This window comes from Rhinichthys klamathensis, unplaced genomic scaffold, assembly GCF_029890125.1.
Source record: "Rhinichthys klamathensis goyatoka isolate OS25496 unplaced genomic scaffold, OSU_Roscu_1.1 h1tg000231l_1, whole genome shotgun sequence".
NCBI classification, from domain to species: Eukaryota; Metazoa; Chordata; class Actinopteri; order Cypriniformes; family Leuciscidae; genus Rhinichthys; species Rhinichthys klamathensis.
This window is the reverse complement of record NW_026606755.1, coordinates 1,860,374-1,882,156: the sequence shown is the minus strand read 5'-3', so window position 1 is coordinate 1,882,156 and position 21,783 is coordinate 1,860,374. Positions and strand designations below refer to the sequence as shown.

The following is a 21,783-nucleotide window of genomic DNA, read 5'->3' as shown; positions in this document are numbered from 1 at the left end:
AAATGTATGCCCAAAACAATTATATACTATAAACACTTCCAAAATAAATAACTGCAGTAATATAATCAATGCCACTCTCCATTAAAATTACAAAGAAGAAATGCATCACAGCAGTTTCAAAACATTTATATTTTTCATTAATATTTATAACTTTAAACTGTTGCTCTGTGAACGACTTTAATCCATCATGCAGAAAGAACTACAATGTGAGGCTTTAAAAAGTGAGGCAAACAAACCCATAAAGAGTTAAACAAGGCCTTGCCAATCCAAGCAAGCATTTCCTTTCATTACAAAGTCAATACTTAAAAAAGAATCATTTGGAAATCTACAGAAAAACCTTCAGTTTGAGAAAGCCAGCACTTCAGGCTGTTAGTGGACAATAGATCTGTGAGATGAACCCCTCTAAGGGCCCCGCATACGATAAAGCCAATTTAACTCCATGACATCAGCCAGTAAAGAAGTTTCAAGGCCAATTACTTGATTGTTTCTGACAACTGTTTACCAATATGCTCTGGTTATTTATGGAGTGCGCTTCTTTAAACACCAAAAAATGGCTTAAACAGGTCACAGACCTTTTGGATCATCCACAACCTTCAATTGACGCAATTAGACACAACAATGCAGGAAGAAAAATCTGTGCACACTCATATCGCCATTGGAAACTGGGTCAAGTATTGTAGTGGCTCACATATCAGCTACTTTGGTTTAGTAATCTGAGAGCGGTTTCTGGTCAAGCCAGGATTTGTTTTGGAATAATGTCTTGGACGTGCCTATTATATGAATGTCAGTGGGGTTGAAGCATCCAATTGTGCATCAGTAGCATGACCTGAAGCATCCATCTTACCTTCTGCCTGAAATAGGAATCATGAGCTTTATTTTGTTTGCAGTGGACATTTTGTCTAAGTGCAACATCAACTTTTTCAGGACAGCACGATGTTGCATGAAAAGGCGGATCTGGTCATGAAATCAATATGAACTCATTCAGGGCCGTTCACTGACCCCTCGTCAGCACCGATCCCGTATCTCTTTCATTATCATGTCTGGCTGTGGCATGTCAACCTTTCTTAAGCCTCCAGTAGACGATTGATAATGGATGAAGCCACGGACTGACTGTGCCGCCACTGCCACAACGCAATTTAATCTTCCACTGCTGCTGCCTGACGCAAAAAGGGTTTAGTGTTTGTCGAATCTGGTCACAGAAATCTTCACTGTACAATTGCAATGGGACATACAGTGTGAGCATAAAAAAGGAATTCTGAAGAAAAGGCAGTGAATATAATATGAATGTGCATAATTTCTTAGCATCACTAAATTGAATGGCAAAAATAATGACTGTTTTCAAAAGATCAACACTCTCCTCTGCTATTAGTTACATAAAGAGATTCATTTCCCAAACTCATCACTTTTAAAAGAAAATAACATGTTATATAAATGCATTACTCATAATAAAAGCCTCTGCATGACTAAAGAAGATTTGGAACATCATATTGTCCATATTGTCATAAAGTCATATAGACCAATTTTCAGTTGGTAAACATGGTGACGTTTTTATGTGGGCGGAGCTTAAGTGGTGGCAGAACGATCCCTCTGGCCGCTTCACTAATGTAAAGTCTGCAAGTTTTGTTAGCTTGTTTTTAACAATGACTGGAGAAAATCCGATTTTATCTTAATGTGCAAGGTCACTCACTGTCCAGGACCACGATTGTTATTTGCAAAAGTTAATTTTAATCGGACGGAACCAGATTGGCCGACCCGTACACTCATTGAGGATCTGACAGGATTAACGTTAACGCTACCTCCGGTTGAGTGGCCTGACTTCTACACCTACCTGATAGAGAAACGGAGGGCATGTACATCTTTAGATGCCTATAACTATGTGCTGAATGGTCATGTACAAGACTTGTGTGGTACGATCTGCAGTTCTGCCTAGCCAGCGCCGAGAAGACGACAATGTAAAGAGGGACATTACGGTGCAATTTTAATGAGGTGAATATTTCTAGAAATAAAAAATTGCAGATAAAGCATATTAATTTTTCATTGATTCTTGCACCCAACAACACAACAAGATGACATTTAATAATAATAAGAAGAATTTAAGATCCTTATTTTCATTTTGTAGCCGAATCTGTGCTGGTTTGTATTTGCCGCCTCCAGTTTTCCCTTTGTTCTGCCACCAGCTAGCGCCGTGACGTAACTGTGACGTCGGCTGAAAATTGGTCTATTACATGGCAAGAGCAACGTGTACATATACGACAGACATTTGGAACAACACAAGGTAAATAACAACAGAATTGGCATTTTTTGCATGAACCAACTCTTTAAATAAAGTAAATAGAAAACTTATTTGAAAATGTAACTCAAGTATGGCTGACACTAATAAACTGGAACACTGAAAAAATTGTATTCTTAATGAGCACGTTTGTCTTGCTTTCCATTAAATTAATTCATTTGAGAAATAGTGTTGTTATTGTTCACTTAAACCATTAAAAATAATTTTTGTGTATTAAAATAAGCTGAAATAAAACAAATATTAGATGAAAACTTAAGCTTAAAGAAACTTTGAAATTTGAAAAAATAAATAAGTTGAAGTGCTAAAACGACAACTGAAATAAATTAATTAAAACTAAACATAAAAAAAACAAAAAATATTTAGTTACAATATTACTAAAAAAACTAAAACTAAAAATATTAAAATAAAAGAAAATTCTAAATATTAACAAATGCTATATAAATAATACTAAAATATCATTGTTGAGAAGCAACTTTGCTTAAGACATTAAGCGTTTCATAGACTGCATCTTGAATATAATAGTATTGTCTTATTGCACTGGCAAGTTTTTCCACTTGTTTTTAACTTGTTTATATGCAAAATAAGTGAAAATATCTGCAAGTGCAGTATTAAAGATAAATTCTCCGAAAACAAATCTTGACACCTTATGCATCTCATTACACTAGGCTTCGTTTCCAGTTTGAAAAAAAACGATCAAAAACTTATTAAAAAGCTATTTTTGCAATGCAAGTGATATTTTTAAAATATAGTCAGTCACCTCACAGTATTGCTCTGCAAAATAAAAATAAAACACACAGTTTGGTTTAGAGATAAACAGAGGCTGGTTGCTCTGGCCAGGCAGTACTACATTTAAACAAGGAGTTCTGGGCATCGAACCGCCTCTTGATGGAGAATTTAATGGACTGTCACCATCAATAGAAGCTCTGCTCCAGTGCATCACGGGACACGGTTTTACAAGAGCCCAGAGTGGCTAATGAATTGGACGGGGTGAACAGCCCATATGGAGAGGAGAATTGAAGAGGGCACTTCTGTGAGATAAAATTGACCATCGAGTTGAATTAGTCATCCCGTGCGGACTCCAAAACAGTTGTCATTAAGTTATAAATGTTGTCGTTCACGGTTAAGCCGCGGGGCCTCTGAGGTCCGAATTTAACCCGGGTGAAAGTCCCATCTGAACGTGTATACGGTTCCAACGAGCAGGCTCAAGTGACGGATCGATACCCCAAACAAACAGATAATCTCTGGCCACTTCAGAGATGACGAGCCAAGAGCTGAAATTCCATCCAGCGATGAGGCCCTCCTTCCTTCAGAGAGGACTGTAAAGTCCTTACAGTCAACAGTCACAACACAGAGGATTAAGGAGATGCTGCGAAGACTGACACCTCCAGAGCTGCTGATGGAGCATGTGGGCTTGGGCTTCGGAGATTAAGCTGAATCAGATTGTCGGTATTCATTTTGGACGGTGAGTGTGCGGGCAGCCTTTTGTTTCAGCAGCCCGTTTCAAACCGACAAGCTGCGGTTTAAAATCCACACACAAAACGCCATCTGGATCATGGAGGAATGAGAAAAACTTTTTGTTTTTTCCAACAAACATTTTTACAAATGTGGTCTGTTGTATTTTAACTGAAGATGCTGCGAGGCATCTTTTTAAAGCTGTATTCAAAGATATTTTTTTTATATATGAGAATAATTGGTAACACTAATAAGGTTCCATTAGTTAACGGCGCAAGTTTTAACATGCTACTAACGCAACTCAAATAGGCCTCATTCCTTTTTTTGCATATGTCTTGGGTGTTCGTTACCTGGAGAAAAACTCAGGAAGTTCAGAAACAGTGCTATATACAACAAAATCTGACATTTTGAAACAATTTCTTTGGCGCAGTAATACTGAAAGAGTAATTTACAATGCTAGAATGCGGCTCAACCAATCAGAATCAAGGACCGGGACAATCCGTTTCATAAATGAAATTTAGAGCAGCACAATCATGATGTCATGAACAATTCAGCCTGCCTAAAAGCGATTCCATTTCCTGAAAAATCTTTTATATTTGGTTACATGTAACAGTATATAACCAAATCTACCAAATGTGAGTACTTTTTGCAAGTACTCAGCATTCTTGGCCAATCAGCTTGCTTAGCCTATACCCTACATATATGTTGAGTCATACATTTCTATACACATTACTGGTTTTTGTTTGATAAGGCATTAAAAATAGTTGTTCCCTGGGGTCCTAGATGGACTCAACGGGCAGACAAATTGTTCATGTCAATAAATGGCAAAATGGACAATGACAGGGATGAGAGGAGCGACTGCGAAGATCTGGGATACAAGAGACTCATTATAAAAAAAAAAAAAATAAAAAAAAAAAAAAAAAAAATTCAAATACAAATATTTTTCATGCATCCACCGAATTAAGGATGTCCCGAATTTTTATATATATTTTTGTATATATAAGGCACTTAAATGCTAATTTGTAAAGACTTATGGGAACAGACTGTATTACTTAGTTTGGTTTTAAGCAGTGATTAAGTTGGGATTTATTATGTGGGCTCTCCCTAGGGGGGTCCGGGGGTATGCTCCCCCGGGAATTTTTTTTGAAAAATAAACCATTAAATGGCACTTTCTGGAGAGTTTCGTGCAAAGAAATTGAGAAAATGAGTCTTACATGATATGTGAAAAACTGCAAGGTTAAGAGCATATACTTTGCATTGTTGTAGTATCAACAGGTATTAGGACATTTAGCATTTACATTACTGTTAATCAGTCATGTACTGATTAACTAAAATTAAAAACTCAAATAAATGGTTGATTTAATTTCCATTAACCACCTAGCTTACCCCCCAAGGATAGATTGAAAAATAAAATCAATCTATCCTAGTGGAAAGGTTCCTTGGTAGCTAAAAGTAGGTCTAGCAAGTCTTATATTTCTGTAATTCACACAGATCAAACACAAATATGCTGCCTGAATAGATTGCTAGTTTATTTTGAGTAGCCAGCTAGCAGTTCTCTTGGCAGTTTGCTGATAATCCGGTGTCTGAAGTAAAATGCTCAAAACATCTCCTGAGAAAAATCACATGGCCAACCTAGTCTTGGTTATTTAATTTAGATTTAGTCTTATTTTCCTTACCTTGTCATTCAAGGCCAGGGCACTTTATGTACATTTCTAGAACTTTTGCACGCTTCCACATCCCGCGCAACTAGGATCTCCCAGGAACACTCATTATATATCCAGAGAGGGCTTTGATATATCGCTGCGTACATTTATCCGTGTCACCTAGATGCGCATGCGCGAGCGGTGCGCGATCATGGTCGACTGACAACGAGATTAGCAGCTGAAGAATACGGCCGAATTATGTATTTAAAAGTTGCCGAATGGATTCATTTGGAGACTGTGAAATCGGCAGAGATAGGCAGGCAGTGCAAAACAAAATCTTACATTGGGAAATAGTGGGGGGGACAAAACTTAGATTTTGAAATGTGGGGGGGACATGTCCCCCCCAGGTATAATGGCTCCTACGCCCCTGGGTTTCAGTCATTATCACTATCTGTGACTATAAAGAGTGTCTTCATATCAAAGCTCCCCGCTATCTCTTCTGGACTGACGTATAGGATCAGTTGGCACAAAAATGGAGCCGTTTCAAGACCGATTTCTTGTTCTTTCTCGATTTAGACTCAGATAAACGGTTCTTAGGAACAGATTTCGACCTACAGCACCTTGATTCATCCAGCCTCAATTAAGAGGATTGTCCTTTACCTGTGTCCTATCACTCAGCTGCAGTGATACGGTCAGAGTCCCACCCGGCAGACATTCTTACACACTGACGTTCAGATGAGTCCATGCATCCTTTTCCAGTGTTTTACACCACACCTGCTAGGGCACAAAGACAAAGAGGGAGACCACAATCAACAAAATCACTTGGTATAGCAATACCTTCATTTTTTGGTATTGTGACAAACTTAAAGGTGCACTTAGTGATTTCTGAGAAACACTATTGATTTTCAAGAGGTGCTCATTGCAGAGCCAAATGAGAACACCAGCTCCAGACAAACAACGACAGTCTAACCTGTCCCGTTACTATAGATAACATTACAACAGCATTGGGTCTGTGAAACAAAGCAAAACCAATGTCACTGACGTATGGAGCAGAAACAACGCAACCTCTGCGTCGCTTTTTTAGGCCTTCTCTTTTGTAATGTCTCTTAACCATCTCTCTTTCTAGTCTTTCTTAAAACATCCCTCTTGCTCCTCCCCCATCACGAGTGGACACTGATTGGGGCTACTGCTGATTGGCTACAAGTGTGTTATGATGATGCTTGGTCCGACCCACTTTCAGCAGCATTTCTCAGAAATCGCTTACTCCACCTTTCTCAATCTCAAAACTTGTGAGAACCAATGGGCTAATGCATGGCTTCAGAAGACTTTAAGAGCTCTGCCCTCCTCATTCACTTTCATTATATGGAAAAGAGTACCATAACATCCTGTCTAACATCATCTTTTGTGTTGAACGGGGGGAAAAAAAGTAGGATTTAAAAAGCAGATTTATAACAACATGAGGGCGAGTAAATCTTAATTTTTTTTAGATGAACTATTCCTTCAACTTCCTGTTCTCCAAGACATCACATGAGGATTGTGTTCAGTACTCACTGTCTCATTAAAAAATGATGCTGGAGTAATTATGAACCTCAAGCAAACATGTTTAGAACGACCCAGAGAGGGAAATGAACTACAGTAGATAATGAACGTCTGGATGGGAGCTGATCTCGGATCATCCGGGAAAAGAGTAACATGCGTCGTGCCGTCCTCCCATACAGATGTCCCATGTTTCTTTGTAAAGCTGAGAGAAGGAGCTATTTATAGACAGCAGCAAAAAGAAATCAAGAAACTAGTAAATTTTTAACTAGTGACTCAAGACTCCAATCTCTCAGGCCTCTTTCACCTTTCCTTCCCTCTGCTCTTCCTCTCTCATCTCTGTTATGTCTGTCCAAAGGAGACTGGAGACACTTTGAATCATCAGACAATGTTTTAAAATAGCATCAAGGTTACATCACATCCACAATGGTGACATCACTTCCTGAAGTTCAGGGAAGTGTACGAAACATGCAAACAAGTTTAAACGGTTAGCTCACAGTTCAGAGATCCGTCATTATTTACTCACCTTCATATCATGTATGCTGTTATTTTTTCACTCAAACACAAAAGATTTGGGCTACTGTATAGAAAAGACAATATTTTACATACAATATTTTAAAAATTAAAAAATCTCACCGACCCCAAAATTTTGAACAGTAGTGTATAATATATATACATATTTGCACAGAAAACATAAGATGCCTGTTTGGAATTACATGAATTTTAAATTAGGCTGAACTGTGGCTTTAAGGAAATCAAGCCCTGTAAATGATCAGTATTAGGTGAAGGATATTAAGTCACAACTTACATTACAGTCTTCATGTTACAGTGTATTTACATAAGCAGATACTCAATAATTCTAATTAACTACAAGTGCTTACTTAATGTGTAAGGAAGACCGAGGCTAATCACAGTGAATATTCCAGTCAGTTTCTATACCTTAAAGTCTTGGCTACACAAGAGCTAATTAACACCTCCACTGTCATTGTCCTGGGAAAAAGATACAGTTCATTAAACACACATTGACATCCAGTGACAACATGCCCCTATGGCATGAATAAAGTGATTCCAAATATATTGATTTATCCACATAAATGCAATGGCAAGCCAGAAATTAAAAGTCCAAAATCATACCAAAAAGTATAACATTATATAATGCATAATGAATGATGAGCATCATGAGGAAGGGGTCATAAACACGTACAAATGTTCAATCAAGTGACATTTTCTCACATACGGATGTCCTGGTGTGACACATTCTCCACCAACAGCTTGTGACAGATCTGTCCACACATTTCAGCATAATGCACGCACCAGCACATCTTAGCTGGCACAACACGGACTCTTAGATTTTGCGCATTCAGTGTGAAAGTTGTTCCACTCTGATGTCACGTTTAACATTTCTCATCCGTTGACAAGAAATAATTGAGTTATATTTCGTTGTGATACGCTGAGGACAAGTGAATGATTGCCTCCATTTTTCTTTATCAGTCCATTGTCTGTTTGTGTTGTATAACACATCTGCTCATGGCCAACAAGTGCTGAAGGCATCAGACAAGACCTTTGACCAGTGCCTTAAAGGGATAGTTCACCCAAAAACTAAAATCCTGTCATCGTTTATACTAACCCTCAAATTATTTTAAACCTGTATTAATTTCTTTCTTGTGCTGAACAAAAAAAGATGATATATTATAAGAATGTGGGTAAGCAAACAGTTGCTGATCCTCATTGACTCCCAAAGTCTGTTTTATATATATACACTGTGGAAGTCAATGGGGACTAGCAACTGTTTGGTTACTAACATTCTTCAAAATATCTTCCTTTTGTGTTCAACAGGAAAATTAAGTAAATGATGACAGAATGCTTATTTTTGGATGAACTACCCCTTTAAAGCTGAAGTGTCTCATTTCTAAGTCACTGTAGCATCATCAAACAATATAGCAAAAATAATGATGGGAAATTATAACAATAATAATATATTTTTTATTTTATAATTTTAATATTCATTTAAATAAAACTAAATAAAACTAAGAAAATAATAAATAAAAAATAGAGAGGAAAACTTTTAGCATGCAATTAAAGGAAATATTTGAAATATTACTAGATAAGATAAGAATATTTATTGTCATTGCACATCGGATATACAATGAAATTACAGTGCATCTGCGACCAGTGCATAATAAATATAATATGATAAATATATAAACATTAGAAACAAAATAAAAACATTTACACATCATAGCGCACACATTCTTTATGAGTTCAGTGACCTAATGGCCCAAGGAAAAAAAAAACGTTTTTTGAGTCTGTTTGTCTTGCTCTTTAGGCCATACCTGTACCTTCTGCCAGAGGGCAGGAGGTTGAACAGGTGCTGTCCTGGGTGTGAGAGGTCAGCAGTGATTGCCCTAGCACTTCTGAGACACCGTGTGCTAGCGATGTCTTCTAGCGAGGGTAGCGGGCTGTCAATGATGTATTGTGCTGACTTTATGACCCTCTGCAGGCTCTTTCTGTCCGCCACTTTGCAGTTAGCATACCAAGCCGTGATGCCGTATGACAGGACACTCTTAAATGGTACTGCGGTAAAAGGCCACCAACAGTTTCTCCTCCAGATGGTTCCTTCTGAGTATCATTAGGAAGTGGAGTCGCTGTCGAGCCATGACTAGTGCTACTGCTGCTGCTACTACTAAGTTTGAACAGATTTTCAATTTTGTTATTTAACATTTTGGGCCCTATACAACCGATCGCAATGCGGCGTGACGCAAGTGTTTTTTGCTAGTTTTAGCCCGACGCAGTTATCATTTCAGCCCGTTCTCATCCCAAGGCGTCATACATGTGACGCTTTTGGCATTTCGTCGAAATCTTACGCACATGGCATCCTTTAGCGTCAATTTGAGACGCAGAACCCAAGGCGTCATACAGGTGACGCTTTTGACATTTCGTCTAAATCCGACGCACATGGCATCCTTTAGCGTCAATATGAGACGCAGAACCCAAGGCGTCATAACCGTACCCTACCCCAGACCTAAACCTACCCATTACAGTGCGTGTTATATTGACGCTAAAGGATACCATGTGCGTAAGATTTCCGCGAAATGTCATATGGCGTCATATGACGCCAAAGGATGAGAATGTGTTGATCATTTTCACGTCCTGCGTCACGTTGTTTAAACAGCAAATGCATTTGCGTCCATCTGTGCGCTCATGGGCGTGCTGGTCTGAAAACGAGGTGTTCAGGCGCATTCTTGGAGCGTTTTGTTATCTAAAGGGCACATTAGTAATACACTCTGCTTATTACACACACACACACACATGCGCAAATATGCCAAAAATTAAAAATAAAAGGATTACAATGCAAAAGATTATTATTGTGTACATAAAGATTTGGTGGAATCCGGCTTGTCCCATAGATGGTCTGCTCACGCGCTTTCTTCGCACACGAGCAGATCCATTTCCTCCGCCATGTAAATAGCGAATCCGCCATGGCGCGAGCGCAACTGACTTTAAAGGGAATGGGAAATGACACTCTGATTGGTTTATTGCTGCCCAAAACACACCCATTACTCATAGAATAGGGACAACCCTTTTAGTCCATGCGCGCCGACCATTTTTCCCGTCGTTAAACTAATAGATATCCATGATAAAGGCTAGATGTCTTACGGCGGAGTCTCTATCGTCATCACCGGCGGCCATCTTGTCACAGGCAAGCTGATGTAAGATGACTGATCAGCACGAACACAAATACTCTTATCTCGTTGAAATCTTGACGGATTTACAAACGGTTTGGTTTCTTACAAACGTTATTAACGTGGCTATAATTCTGGATGATTATTTATTTATACACTTATTATTCATAAGTATGCAGTGTCATAACTACATCTCTGACGTTTATAACAAACCAAACCGTTTGAAAATCGGTCGAGAATTGAGCAAGTTATGGTTATTTAAAAAGTACATGCACCATTAAAACACAATGTTACGAGTGAGCGAGCTGCCTGTGACAAGATGGCCGCCAGGTGCGGACGTCCACCTCCATTGGCCAGTAGCGCGGACGAGATATCTAGCCTTTATTGTGGATATCTATGGTTAAACTAGCAAAAGTGGATTCGGACACGCCCTAAGTGCACTTGCGGTGTGTGCTTAGACCATGAGCTTAGATTGTTCAAATAGGGCCCACTATATGCAAAGCAAATGAAAAGGACTGAACAGAATGACAACAAATAAATGAATAAATTTACTAGAGTACCAAAACTCATAAAACCACATGGACAGATGATGCAAGAATAAAAAAGTATTCATTTATTAAAAATATATATTGGTTGCATTCATTTTCAATGTGGCAGTGTTAGCCGGGATCTTTTAGTTATTCCCATGACAATGTTAATGTGTCCTAATGAAAATGGATTAAGCCAACTTTTTAACAAGTTTAAATTTATTGCACACAATAAAAGCAGTAAAAATTGTGTTGCACTGACCCATTGTAATAGACTAAATTGGAAAAAAAAAAGGAAAAAAAATGCATTTTCTGTGGCTATATTCACAATATAGCACAGACAAAACATGTTTTTTGACCAATCAGCATTTCAGTTTTATTTTGACACAATGTGTACTCTGTCAAAGCGGTAATCAATGTAGCTAATATGCTGAAATTTCCTTCTGACAGCAGAAATCTAAAAATAATGTTTCGGCCATGAAATATTAACCCTCGAGTGGCCACACGGGCAGTGGAAAAGCACAGCATGTGTGAGGGCGAGACAGTCGGGGACATTTGAGCTTATGCAGCACAATCCATCCCCTCATGAAAGAAGCACATCACTCCTGCACGACACGAGGGGAATCGCATACGCTGCAGGCCATTTTATTCATTCTCTGAGTTTCCTTTGTGGAAACTATCTCCAAATGTCCAGAACTACAGTACAGTTTCTATGATGCTGTTTATCATCAAATATGGATGAAAAGACTTTTGTGAAGCTCATGTTGGTCAGACAGTAGTTTCATATGCCAGTCTGCTCTTTTTAAGGAAGGTACACGGTCAGAGGTTATTTTAAAAGGGCTATATCATGTATATCAACATTTACAAGATACAAAAACTACCCTGGAAAACGAGAGTGTGAACTTAGCTCATTTATCAACATAAGCCATAAACATAGAGTAGAAAAAACAGCCAGATTAATTTAAAAGTTAACCGCATGCATTATGATAGACCTATAGAAAAAAAATATTTGACTCTTTTTATTTTCTTAGAATGGCTTAACTTGAAGTGCTGTAAAAAGAATTTTTTTATTTTTTTATTTTAATGTGAAATCAAAATTGACAATATTTAATTTTTAGACAGACAGACAGACAGACAGACAGACAGACAGACAGACAGACAGACAGATAGACAGATAGACAGATAGACAGATAGACAGATAGATAGATAGATAGATAGATAGATAGATAGATAGATAGATAGATAGATAGATAGATAGATAGATAGATAGATAGATAGATAGACATTATAAAAAATAAAATGCTACAAATGTGTAAAACATTCTTGCCAAGAGTATAAAGAGCATATCATATAAAATATCAAGAATTACTCACAAGCTTTCAATAACTGAAGCAGCAGAGAAGGACTGGGCTGAAATAGAAATGAGATATAGTTAGTTGATCGTACATTGAAGGCCACTATCTAAATCTTACACAGAGACTGTGTCTGCAGCTGTGTAATTATGAAAGTTTAACACCAGGCACCTCATCATGCCGCCTTTAATTAAAAACAGATTTCAAAGGTTGTTGGAGTGTCAGTTCAATTAGCCTTAACATCTGAATTTGTCGATTTCTTTCACCAGCTGAACTGAAACTTGAGTTCACCTTAAGACACTTTTATTCCCAGTGGTGAAAAAAAAGGAAAGAAAGAAAAAAAAACACATTCAAAAAAGAACGTGAGAGCTTATCTTTATAAAAGTCCATTTTTCATTAACAGAACACACTCATTACGCTTACTTCATATTCACAACTATGTCTTTTAGGCAAAGTCCACAAAGTGTCTTTTGAACATTGGGGAAAACAGATGCGTCCTATAACAGCGTGAAAAAAAAAAACAGAAAACAGTATGCTGGACGGATACTCTAATAAAGGATGTTGTGTTTTATTTACAAAAAAAATGGACCACGGCACTTTCCACAAAAAGGGCACAAACTAGTGAAACTCTTAAAAATATATATTTTTCAAACAATGGTTAATGAAAGGAGGTGCTTAATCTGAGCTGGTGCAAATCGTCAGAACACGGGCATAACAGGTCCACAGCGTTTCACAATATTTACGCAACTCATTTAACTAGCCCCTTTGTGGTGCTCATATTCAATATTTCATGCACCTCACCTCGTGTTAATCTTTAATGGTCTGTCCTACTTCAGTCAGAGCACATTTTTTCTTTGTGTATCTGTCAAGAACATCAAAACGTCCCAGTGCAGGGTCACAATCCAGGGTCATATCATAAGGGTTTTAAATACATCAGAGCGATTCAACACCTAGAACCTTTCCAGAGGACGGAGGCAATGAGATCTGTTTGCTTTCTAACTATGGAAATGTGCTGGCAAAATATTTTGGGAACACTGAAGAACAGTACAAGTCTTTCTGGACCTATTGAATGCTCTGATCAATATCCTCAAACGCAAATATAGAAACAAAAACTTGAGAGCGAAGCAAAAGATTGCTGATAGCTTCATTTCAAATTTGTCCTTTTCAGTTTGAATGCTTGAAACAGCTTAACTCTGGGTTTACAACTGGGTTTACAACTATTAACCCAGGCTTAAAAACATACATTTTCAAGCCAGGGTTAACCAATGCTTTTCACTTTTGAAAGTCCACTAGCATGGCATATCCAGGGTAATGAAGCATGCTAGATGTATACCATGTGAATAACTAATTAAGGTAAAGTATACAAACAGCGTGATGTAGAACAAGATTCTAACCTAATTACACTGAACAAAATTATAAACACAACACTTTTGTTTTTGCCCCCATTCTTTCATGAGCTGAACTCAAAGATCTAAGTCTTTTTCTATGTACACAAAAGGCCAATTTCTCTCAACTATTGTTCACAAATCTGTCTAAATCTGTGTTAGTGAGCATTTCTTCTTTGCCGAGATAATCCATCCACCTCACAGGTGTGGCATATCAAGATGCTGATTAGACAGCATGATTATTGCACAGGTGTGCCTTAGGCTGGCCACAATAAAAGGCCACTTGGATTCTTTCTTAATTATAACAGTGGCCTAGAAAACATTTTATGCATACGGCGAAATGTTGAAATTACATGACCAACGGTCTTTTTATTAAAAACTTACCTCAAACCAACATTTTCCAAAGAACATCAACTCAAGTCAGCATGCAGTAACGTCTCCTGACCACATGGGTGCTCCAGAGCTGATGGGGGCAGCAGAGTGGCTCATGCATACTTTTTTTTAGGAAGACATAAGAACTGAGTAAACAAAACATGTAGGAGTGATCAGGTCTGTCATAATACTCACATTTGCAGTCTTTGATCTCAAATCACTTGTCTACTTACATGATGTATTTCCGGTATTTGGCCAAAGCATTCACACACAAGTTTCTAAACAAATGATGAATGATGGGATATGCTTAGTGTCAAATCCCACTCTGAAACCACATTAAAGATTTTAGTGGATTTAGGATTTAGTGTGCTAAGGTTGCAAAGCTTTGGCATTTTTCTTGTGCAGTCTTGAGAACTTACTTCCTGTCACATGCACATGATCTAAACAGGCCAAGACTGCAAATGTGGGTGTTAGGACAGACCCAATCTTTAAAAGATCATGTCAGTTACCCAAATCAACCCATGACACTCAAACTGAAAACATGAAATGGCATTCACAAACCATTTTAGTTCCATAACTAAACGGGTGCCTCAGGGATCAGTGCTTGGACCACTTCTCTTCTCCATCTACATGTCATCACTAGGATCTGTCATTCAGAAACATGGTTTTTCCTATCACTGCTATGCTGATGACACACAACTCTACCTCTCACTCTGCTCGCATCTCGGCTTGCCTGACAGACATTTCTTGCTGGATGTAGGAACATCACCTTCAACTCAACCTTGCAAAGACAGAACCGCTTGTGGTCTCAACCAACCCAACACTTCATCACAACTTCTCCATTCAGCTAGGTTCGTTAACCATAACTCCATCCAGGATAGTTGTGATTGATGATCAGTTGAACTTCACAGACCACATTGCTAGAACTGCCCAGTCCTGCAGATGTGCCTTATACAACATTAGGAAGATCAGGTCCTTCCTATCGGAGCATGCTAAATAACTCCTTATCCAAGGTTTGTTCTATCCAGACTGGACTATTGTAAAGCTCTCTTGGCAGCCCTTCCAGCATGCACTGCCAAACCTTTTCAACAAATCCAGAAAGCTACAGCAAGAGTAGTCTTTTCACATTTCACACCTCTCCTCAAATTGCACTGGTTGCCAATTGCATGCAATTCAAGGCATGGATGTTTGCCTACAGAACAACCTCTGGCTCTGCACCCCATACCAAAACTCATTACTTCAGACCTACGTGCCCTCCGGAAGCTTGCGTTCTGCAAGTGAATGGTGCCTTGTGGTGCCATCTCAAAGAGGTACAAAATAACTTTCATGAACTTTTACCTTGACTGTTTCAAGCTGGTGGAAACACCTGTCTAACTTAACCCGAGCTGCTGAGTCTTTAGCCATTTTCAAGAAACTGCTGATAACGCATCTTTTCCGTCAACACTTGACCCATTTAAACTAACACTCACTATTCTACATCTATTTATAAAAATACAAAAAAAAACTTGCTACATGTACTGTGCTAGACTAACTGGGACTAGTCACAGCACTTGCATATTGTTGCCCTGAAATTCTTTTGAATATTATCTGGCAAGATAAGGAACACTTTTTAGGAAAGTAAACAGAGGCAATTGTGAATCAAAGCACATGTTGACTTAAAGTAGTGAGTAATCAGTGTTTTGGTGACTGTTGGAAAACCACTTACCAAAGGCATCGTGGGAGCATCATTTCAGAATGGATGTTTTCTCCAACACCCTTAGGAGTAATTCTCCTACCCTTTCCATCAACTGCATTCAATTTCTACAACTCCGACGTCAATACAAGGGTTCATGGCTAAATTACTGCAGCAAAAGACACAAAGGCAGACAGCAGAGTTACAACAGTGATTTCGATATTTCTAAGGCTTCAAAATTAGGGCCAGACGACCCTACTGTGTATACTCCCAAACAATAACCAGAGGCAAAGACAATTATGTGAAAGGAGTGCCAGTCACCTGTAGTGATAAACCAGTCAAAATGTCGAAATACAAGAAGTTGGACCTCACAGGAGAGCTTTAACCATGACGTAGTGTAATGTCCTGAGGTGTAGCGTAGGCATGTTGACTACGAATCGATGCTTTAATCATTTCACTTAAGATGCTGAAGAGCCCCTTGGCTACATTAAATCAGCAACTTGTAAAATTAATGAGTGACCACGAAGCGCATGCTGAAATGATTCAATCCTGCTGATTTTATTCTACTATTTTTCTGTCCTGAATGATTCCCTTCTTTATTAGGTATTGATTGGATATCAGTCAGTCCACTAATGCTCAGTTTAGAACCCGTGAGTGTCAAACATAAGTGTGAGTTTCATTGACCTGGAAGACTTCCATCGCTTTTTGTGCCATTAAATAAAAAAAAGCACTTCATAATTGAGTTCAAGATTACTGTTTTTGGCAGAGGGAGCGGCATACCGTATTTAAATTGATTTCGTAAGGGATAATCCAAGGCTAGATGTGCATTAGTTGACTTTAATGCACAACATGGAAGCAAAAGAACCACCTGATGTGAGGCGATTTATTTAAAATTAACCAATTTCACCACAGATTCACTGAAGCTCCTGCACAAATTATATATATACTGTAGCGGTATAGCATCTTTTGTTTTGTAGCCACATACAAAATGATAAATGAATATGTTTTAAGCCAGTTATTAACATGGTATCTTTAATTGGTGGTTAGTCTAAATTCATCTGTTCAAATGTAGTTTATTGCTGTCATTGAGATTCTCATTGTTTTTTGCACCAGAAAAATGCTGGTCTGACTGAAATGTTAAATTACCTATTTTTTCAACAAATTTTTTTTACTTTTAAAAAAGATATTATAAATACACATGAAAAACTTCAGATTTTTTTCTGTATTTTAATAAGGAATATGTTTTATAATCAATAATGCAAAATACAAATGAAGACTGTTTACAAAGATTATTTTGAGATTAAAGTCACATTTTGTAAAATACAGTAAAGCCACTATTATGAGAAACAAAATTAGGTTAAAAAAAACTTTTTTTACTCTGATGCAGAAACAAGCTTCATAAAATAAAGTTTCATGACTGGTAATAAAATATTTATGACCAGTAAATTCTCAATTCACTCACCATTGGCAGGTGTGGCAATGGTGTGACCCCCACCTCCATAAATGTGAGAATATCATAAACTGAAATCAAATTTTAAAACCTTTCAAGTCTTTTCAAAAAGATCAAAATGGTCTATTCAATGGTGGACGTTGTTCATTATAAGGATGAAACCCAATGCAAAGCAGTGGAGCCCTTCAGCATATAGTGTTGATTAGAGATCACACTCACTGAACAGTAACAAAGACCAAGATGACTGAAGTATTTGAACGGCTCCACTTAAATGCTGCTCAATGATTCATGTCATTTGTTTGCACAGTTCTTACAGGCATCATTGATAGTGCGGTAAACACTGCATGTGCTCAGAGGAGAGATTAACGAGTGTATTAGACAAACACTCAGAGTAAAATGGGGGCGGGCTTGTGTGTTTAGTCCACTGACCTGGGGAGGAACCAGCCTTTATTATTCCAAAATTGCACGACTTTCTTTTTTTCTTTTCGTTTTAAATGTCCTTTTTTCATTGTCCATTCAAGGAGTCAATGGGGTCCAATGTTGTTTTTGCCCCTGATGATGGTTAATGCATGAATCCTTTTAATATATTTTCTTTTGTGTTCCACAGAAGAAAGTCAGTCATACAGGTCTGGAACAACATGAGTGTAAATGACAGAATTTTAAACTATTAACTAAATGTAATGCACTTTTTTCTTAAGTTAAATATCAAGAAAGAAAAAAAAACCTTTGTGATGTATGATTTGTGGTTCCTCTAGCTCAACTGGTAGCATGACACTAGCAACGCCAAGGTCATTGATTTGACTCCCAGGGAACACCTGTGCTGATAAAAAAAAAAAAAAAAGAATTATACAATTAAAAGCATCTGTCAAATGAATAAAATATACATTTTGAACCAACCATATGAAGTTTGACACTCAGACACCGTTTTTTTTCCCAGCCATTCTTTATTATCACTGCAAGTTATGGAAGTCTGAACATGACAATGAAATGCATATAAATAAATATTAGCCATAGAGACGTAGTGGAAGAATGGACATCAATAATAGAATCTGCTTGCATTTAATTAGTGATGATTAACCGATGATCTTAATTAAAGAAGCGCATGTTTAGCAGATATTAGATAAGAAGTTTAAAAAGGCAAAAACTGAAACGACTCTGAGCTTTAAAGGCAAACATCCTTCATTCTTTTGAGCACAATGGTCCAAGTGAATTTTGGTATGTCAGTTTCCTCAATGGCAGTAATGAAGAATATCGTTTTTCTACTTCTGCATGGTAAAATGGATGCAATATGGAAAAGCATTCCGTCAGGATTACCTTTAGAAGTCAGAGAGAGGGATTTAACAGGCATTTAACACACCATGCACAAACGTCACTCATGTGCCAAGAACATGGAAACGAACCGTTGTCGCGATAAAGCTTAAAGCAATGCAAAGGCTTGAAATAGAATGGTAATCCTTCACATCTCATAAAAAATAAAACATAATTTTGCCAGGTAAATACATACGTATATCTCTAAATTAATACAGGACCGCTGATGAATAAGGTAGATGCAGAATCCATAATCTCATGTGACTAAAACGTTCAATCTACTATGTTCTGTTGTGCGATCAGAACGAACTAAAATAATAATCTCATAGTTGTTTGGTCAATATTCATTCTATCTAAAATGATGAATGGACCTTAGGTGGAGTAGATGCCATATTTAATTTGACATGAATGAAAACCAGGCTGATATTTGATCAACTCAATGATGCGTTTTAATTTTTTGGTTACATTAATTATGGCATATCCTTATAAGAGCTGTAGTAAGCTGGTTACGTTTGGAAAAATCAGTGCAAGCAGTAAAAATACGAATTGAGCCTGAGGACTGACAGCAAAATATCATATCCAAATAAAAAACTTCTGCATGTGTCAGAATTTAAAATGTTCCCGAAAAGCGGAATGCATAAAAGCGAAATCATGTCGCAACAGGGGCATCGACACACACGGGCGGAACTGTTGTTACACTAAAACAGGCGGCTAGCTTCTCATGGGAGTCGAGCAGGAGTCAAGTGCGCACTATGAGAAATTGGTCCGTTCCCCAGCAGCACCATCAGTTCTGAGACAGACAGAGAGGTGTCAAATTGAGTCGTTAAGCTGCGGAGAGATTGCTGCTTAACTAGAGTCGTCCAGGGAGCCGCTTTCCTTCACGGGAACGTTTTGAGAGCCCCACAAAAAAATGCTCAGATAATTATCGCAGCAATTAAGCCCACGCTCTCCATCTCATTCTCGCCGGAAAACGTTCTGGGTTTTTTGATATAGTGAACCTTTCAGAAAGGAGCAGCATACCATAAAATGTAGACATGATGATATTTGGATTTTCTGGCACAAATAAATACAATTTAGATGAAAAGATCCGTTCTACTCCCCATATACACACACATTCACGCACAAAATAAGTGTCTTTAGAGAAATCAAATATACAAAACAGGCAACACAACAGTGATAACAGTTTGAGGACGCCAACATCGGACACACGCTTTCCTGAACGGGGGAATTAGTGGTAGGTAGAGCGGTCCTGCTTGGACCACCGAGGCCATGCCACTGTCCCGAGCACACAGTTCACAGATATCAAGCAGCCAGGGTTTGCTTGACGGCCAATTATCCACCAGTTCTTTTCAGTCACAGAGAAACAACATATAAAGTGTTACGTTACATTCAGTAGTATGTAAATCACAGATAGACTTGATCTGTTTCAACCCTCTGTGCTCCTAGTACGTCTGAGGAGATTGTTGGAGGACTTTGTAAGAGATGGATGTAGTTTCCTCCTGGTAGCCGTGAAGAGATGAGAGAAGGAGAAAGAGAAGGGTACTGAATCATCGGATGGATCATGTCCAGTTTTAGCCCGTGGCTTTGGAGTTTTCCGCAGGGGAGGCGTCTGTACTCAAACGCACAATCTCCTGAGACAAAACTTCCAGATCCTGCAAAACAAACAGAGTGTTTAAACGTGATTCTGATAAAGATCACAGTTTCAGTATTAAACATGTGCAGTGGTTGCATACTGTTAATGTTTATTTGCGGTGGCGCCCTCCTGCTAGGCTTTACACATTAGCTTGCACCCAACCCATAATATCCCTCTGAAAATGTGGATTTTAAAACGAAAAAAGCCATGAAGGACCCATTAGCCATTGTCAGGCCTGAGTTCAGCTTCAATCTCACATGGTATTATACTATGATTCTCTCACAAACACACACTCACGCAACAGCAGAGGCAGCGTTGCATGCACCGTGTGCTCACTCTAAAGCAAAAAAGCCATCAAATATTAAGTGGGCTGTTTGTTTCTGGCATGACGGCCGCAACTGCCAGTAAATATGCATGAGGTAGTTGCTCGCCGGATTAGAGAGAGATGTCGCAAGTCCACAACCGTAGACAGTGGACATTTTAGTCTGTAGTTATGGCTTCTCCATTGATGGCATATATTATATATAAAGTATATATGGAAAAAAAAGTCCAGATGCAATATAATTGTGGTGAGAATGTTATATTACAAAATAAATTGAATGTTTAAAAAAATATTAATTTTCTTTATTAATATATATATATATATATATATATTGTACTTTTTAATTTGGGGTGAAATGTGACAGACATCATGTGATTTAGCCTTTTATAACTAACAGGGGACATATATTCTAAAGTGGCATCAGTGTCATAGTGTCTTATAAACTGAAAATACACTTTACAAGGGTTTTGATGGAGTGATGAGCACCATCAGCGACAGAGAGAAAAACAGGAAGTTTGTGACCATGTCTTGAACTGCTGTAGATTGAGCTCATCAGCTTTTAAGCAGCTCCAGATTTTCCTCATCTCGTCTGCAGGAAGAGGTTAACGTCTACGCTTAATCGCTGTTAACGAGCTCGACGCATATGTGCATGTAATCCAAAGGATGAAGACGACTAAAAAATAATTTATGATATATAATGAAGTTAAGGCTTTTATCTATGAAGTACCACTACTAAATAATTACATTTAGTAATGATAATAACAAAAGTGGCTTACCCATTTTAAAGTTGGAACTATAAGTATCACATTGGTAATATAACTATAGTACTAAACTTGACCAGGCTTGACCCTTCATATACTTCTCAAGATGTTTGCAAATTGATTTAGAAAGTATCCTACAAAGTAAACCTTCCTGTTTTAGTTATGGACAAGCTTTGCAGAGGGATCATCACTCCATCTTGGTCTTAGTTTGCATCATTTGTCTCTGCCAAGGTTATGGCAGGGTGTTTTTGTAACCTACAACTCCCCCTGGGCACCAACACACACATCCAGACTGTCTCCAGGTCTCACATCGGCTCAGTAAGGATTTTAATCACATTCACAAAACAGAGTACCAAGCATCACATATTGGTGCATTCATAAAGAATGTAACAGATGT

At 38.1% G+C, this 21,783-nt stretch overlaps 1 protein-coding gene and 1 long non-coding RNA gene across 5 annotated transcripts in view; both read right to left on the bottom strand.

Annotated features, from left to right (window-relative positions):
- Positions 1–12,454: 12,454 nt before the first annotated feature.
- LOC130099574 (uncharacterized) lies at positions 12,455–19,243 on the bottom strand. Of its 2 annotated transcripts, XR_008808412.1 has the most exons (4): positions 18,981–19,243; positions 18,087–18,948; positions 15,946–16,081; positions 12,465–12,541 (listed from the first exon to the last, which is right to left on the bottom strand). It is a non-coding gene; the product is annotated as an uncharacterized LOC130099574 (long non-coding RNA). The 2 variants fall into 2 exon arrangements; XR_008808413.1 differs by having other exon boundaries at positions 12,455–12,541; positions 18,087–19,243.
- Positions 19,244–19,254: 11 nt separating this feature from the next.
- Positions 19,255–21,783, bottom strand: part of gripap1 (GRIP1 associated protein 1) — a 42,117-nt gene continuing 39,588 nt past the window's right edge. For all 3 annotated transcript variants that reach the window (XM_056265278.1, XM_056265280.1, XM_056265279.1), the window contains one exon: positions 19,255–20,322. In XM_056265278.1, the coding sequence (XP_056121253.1) occupies positions 20,242–20,322 (81 nt within the window). In that variant the 3' untranslated portion in view covers positions 19,255–20,241. The remainder of the gene's footprint in view (positions 20,323–21,783) is intronic.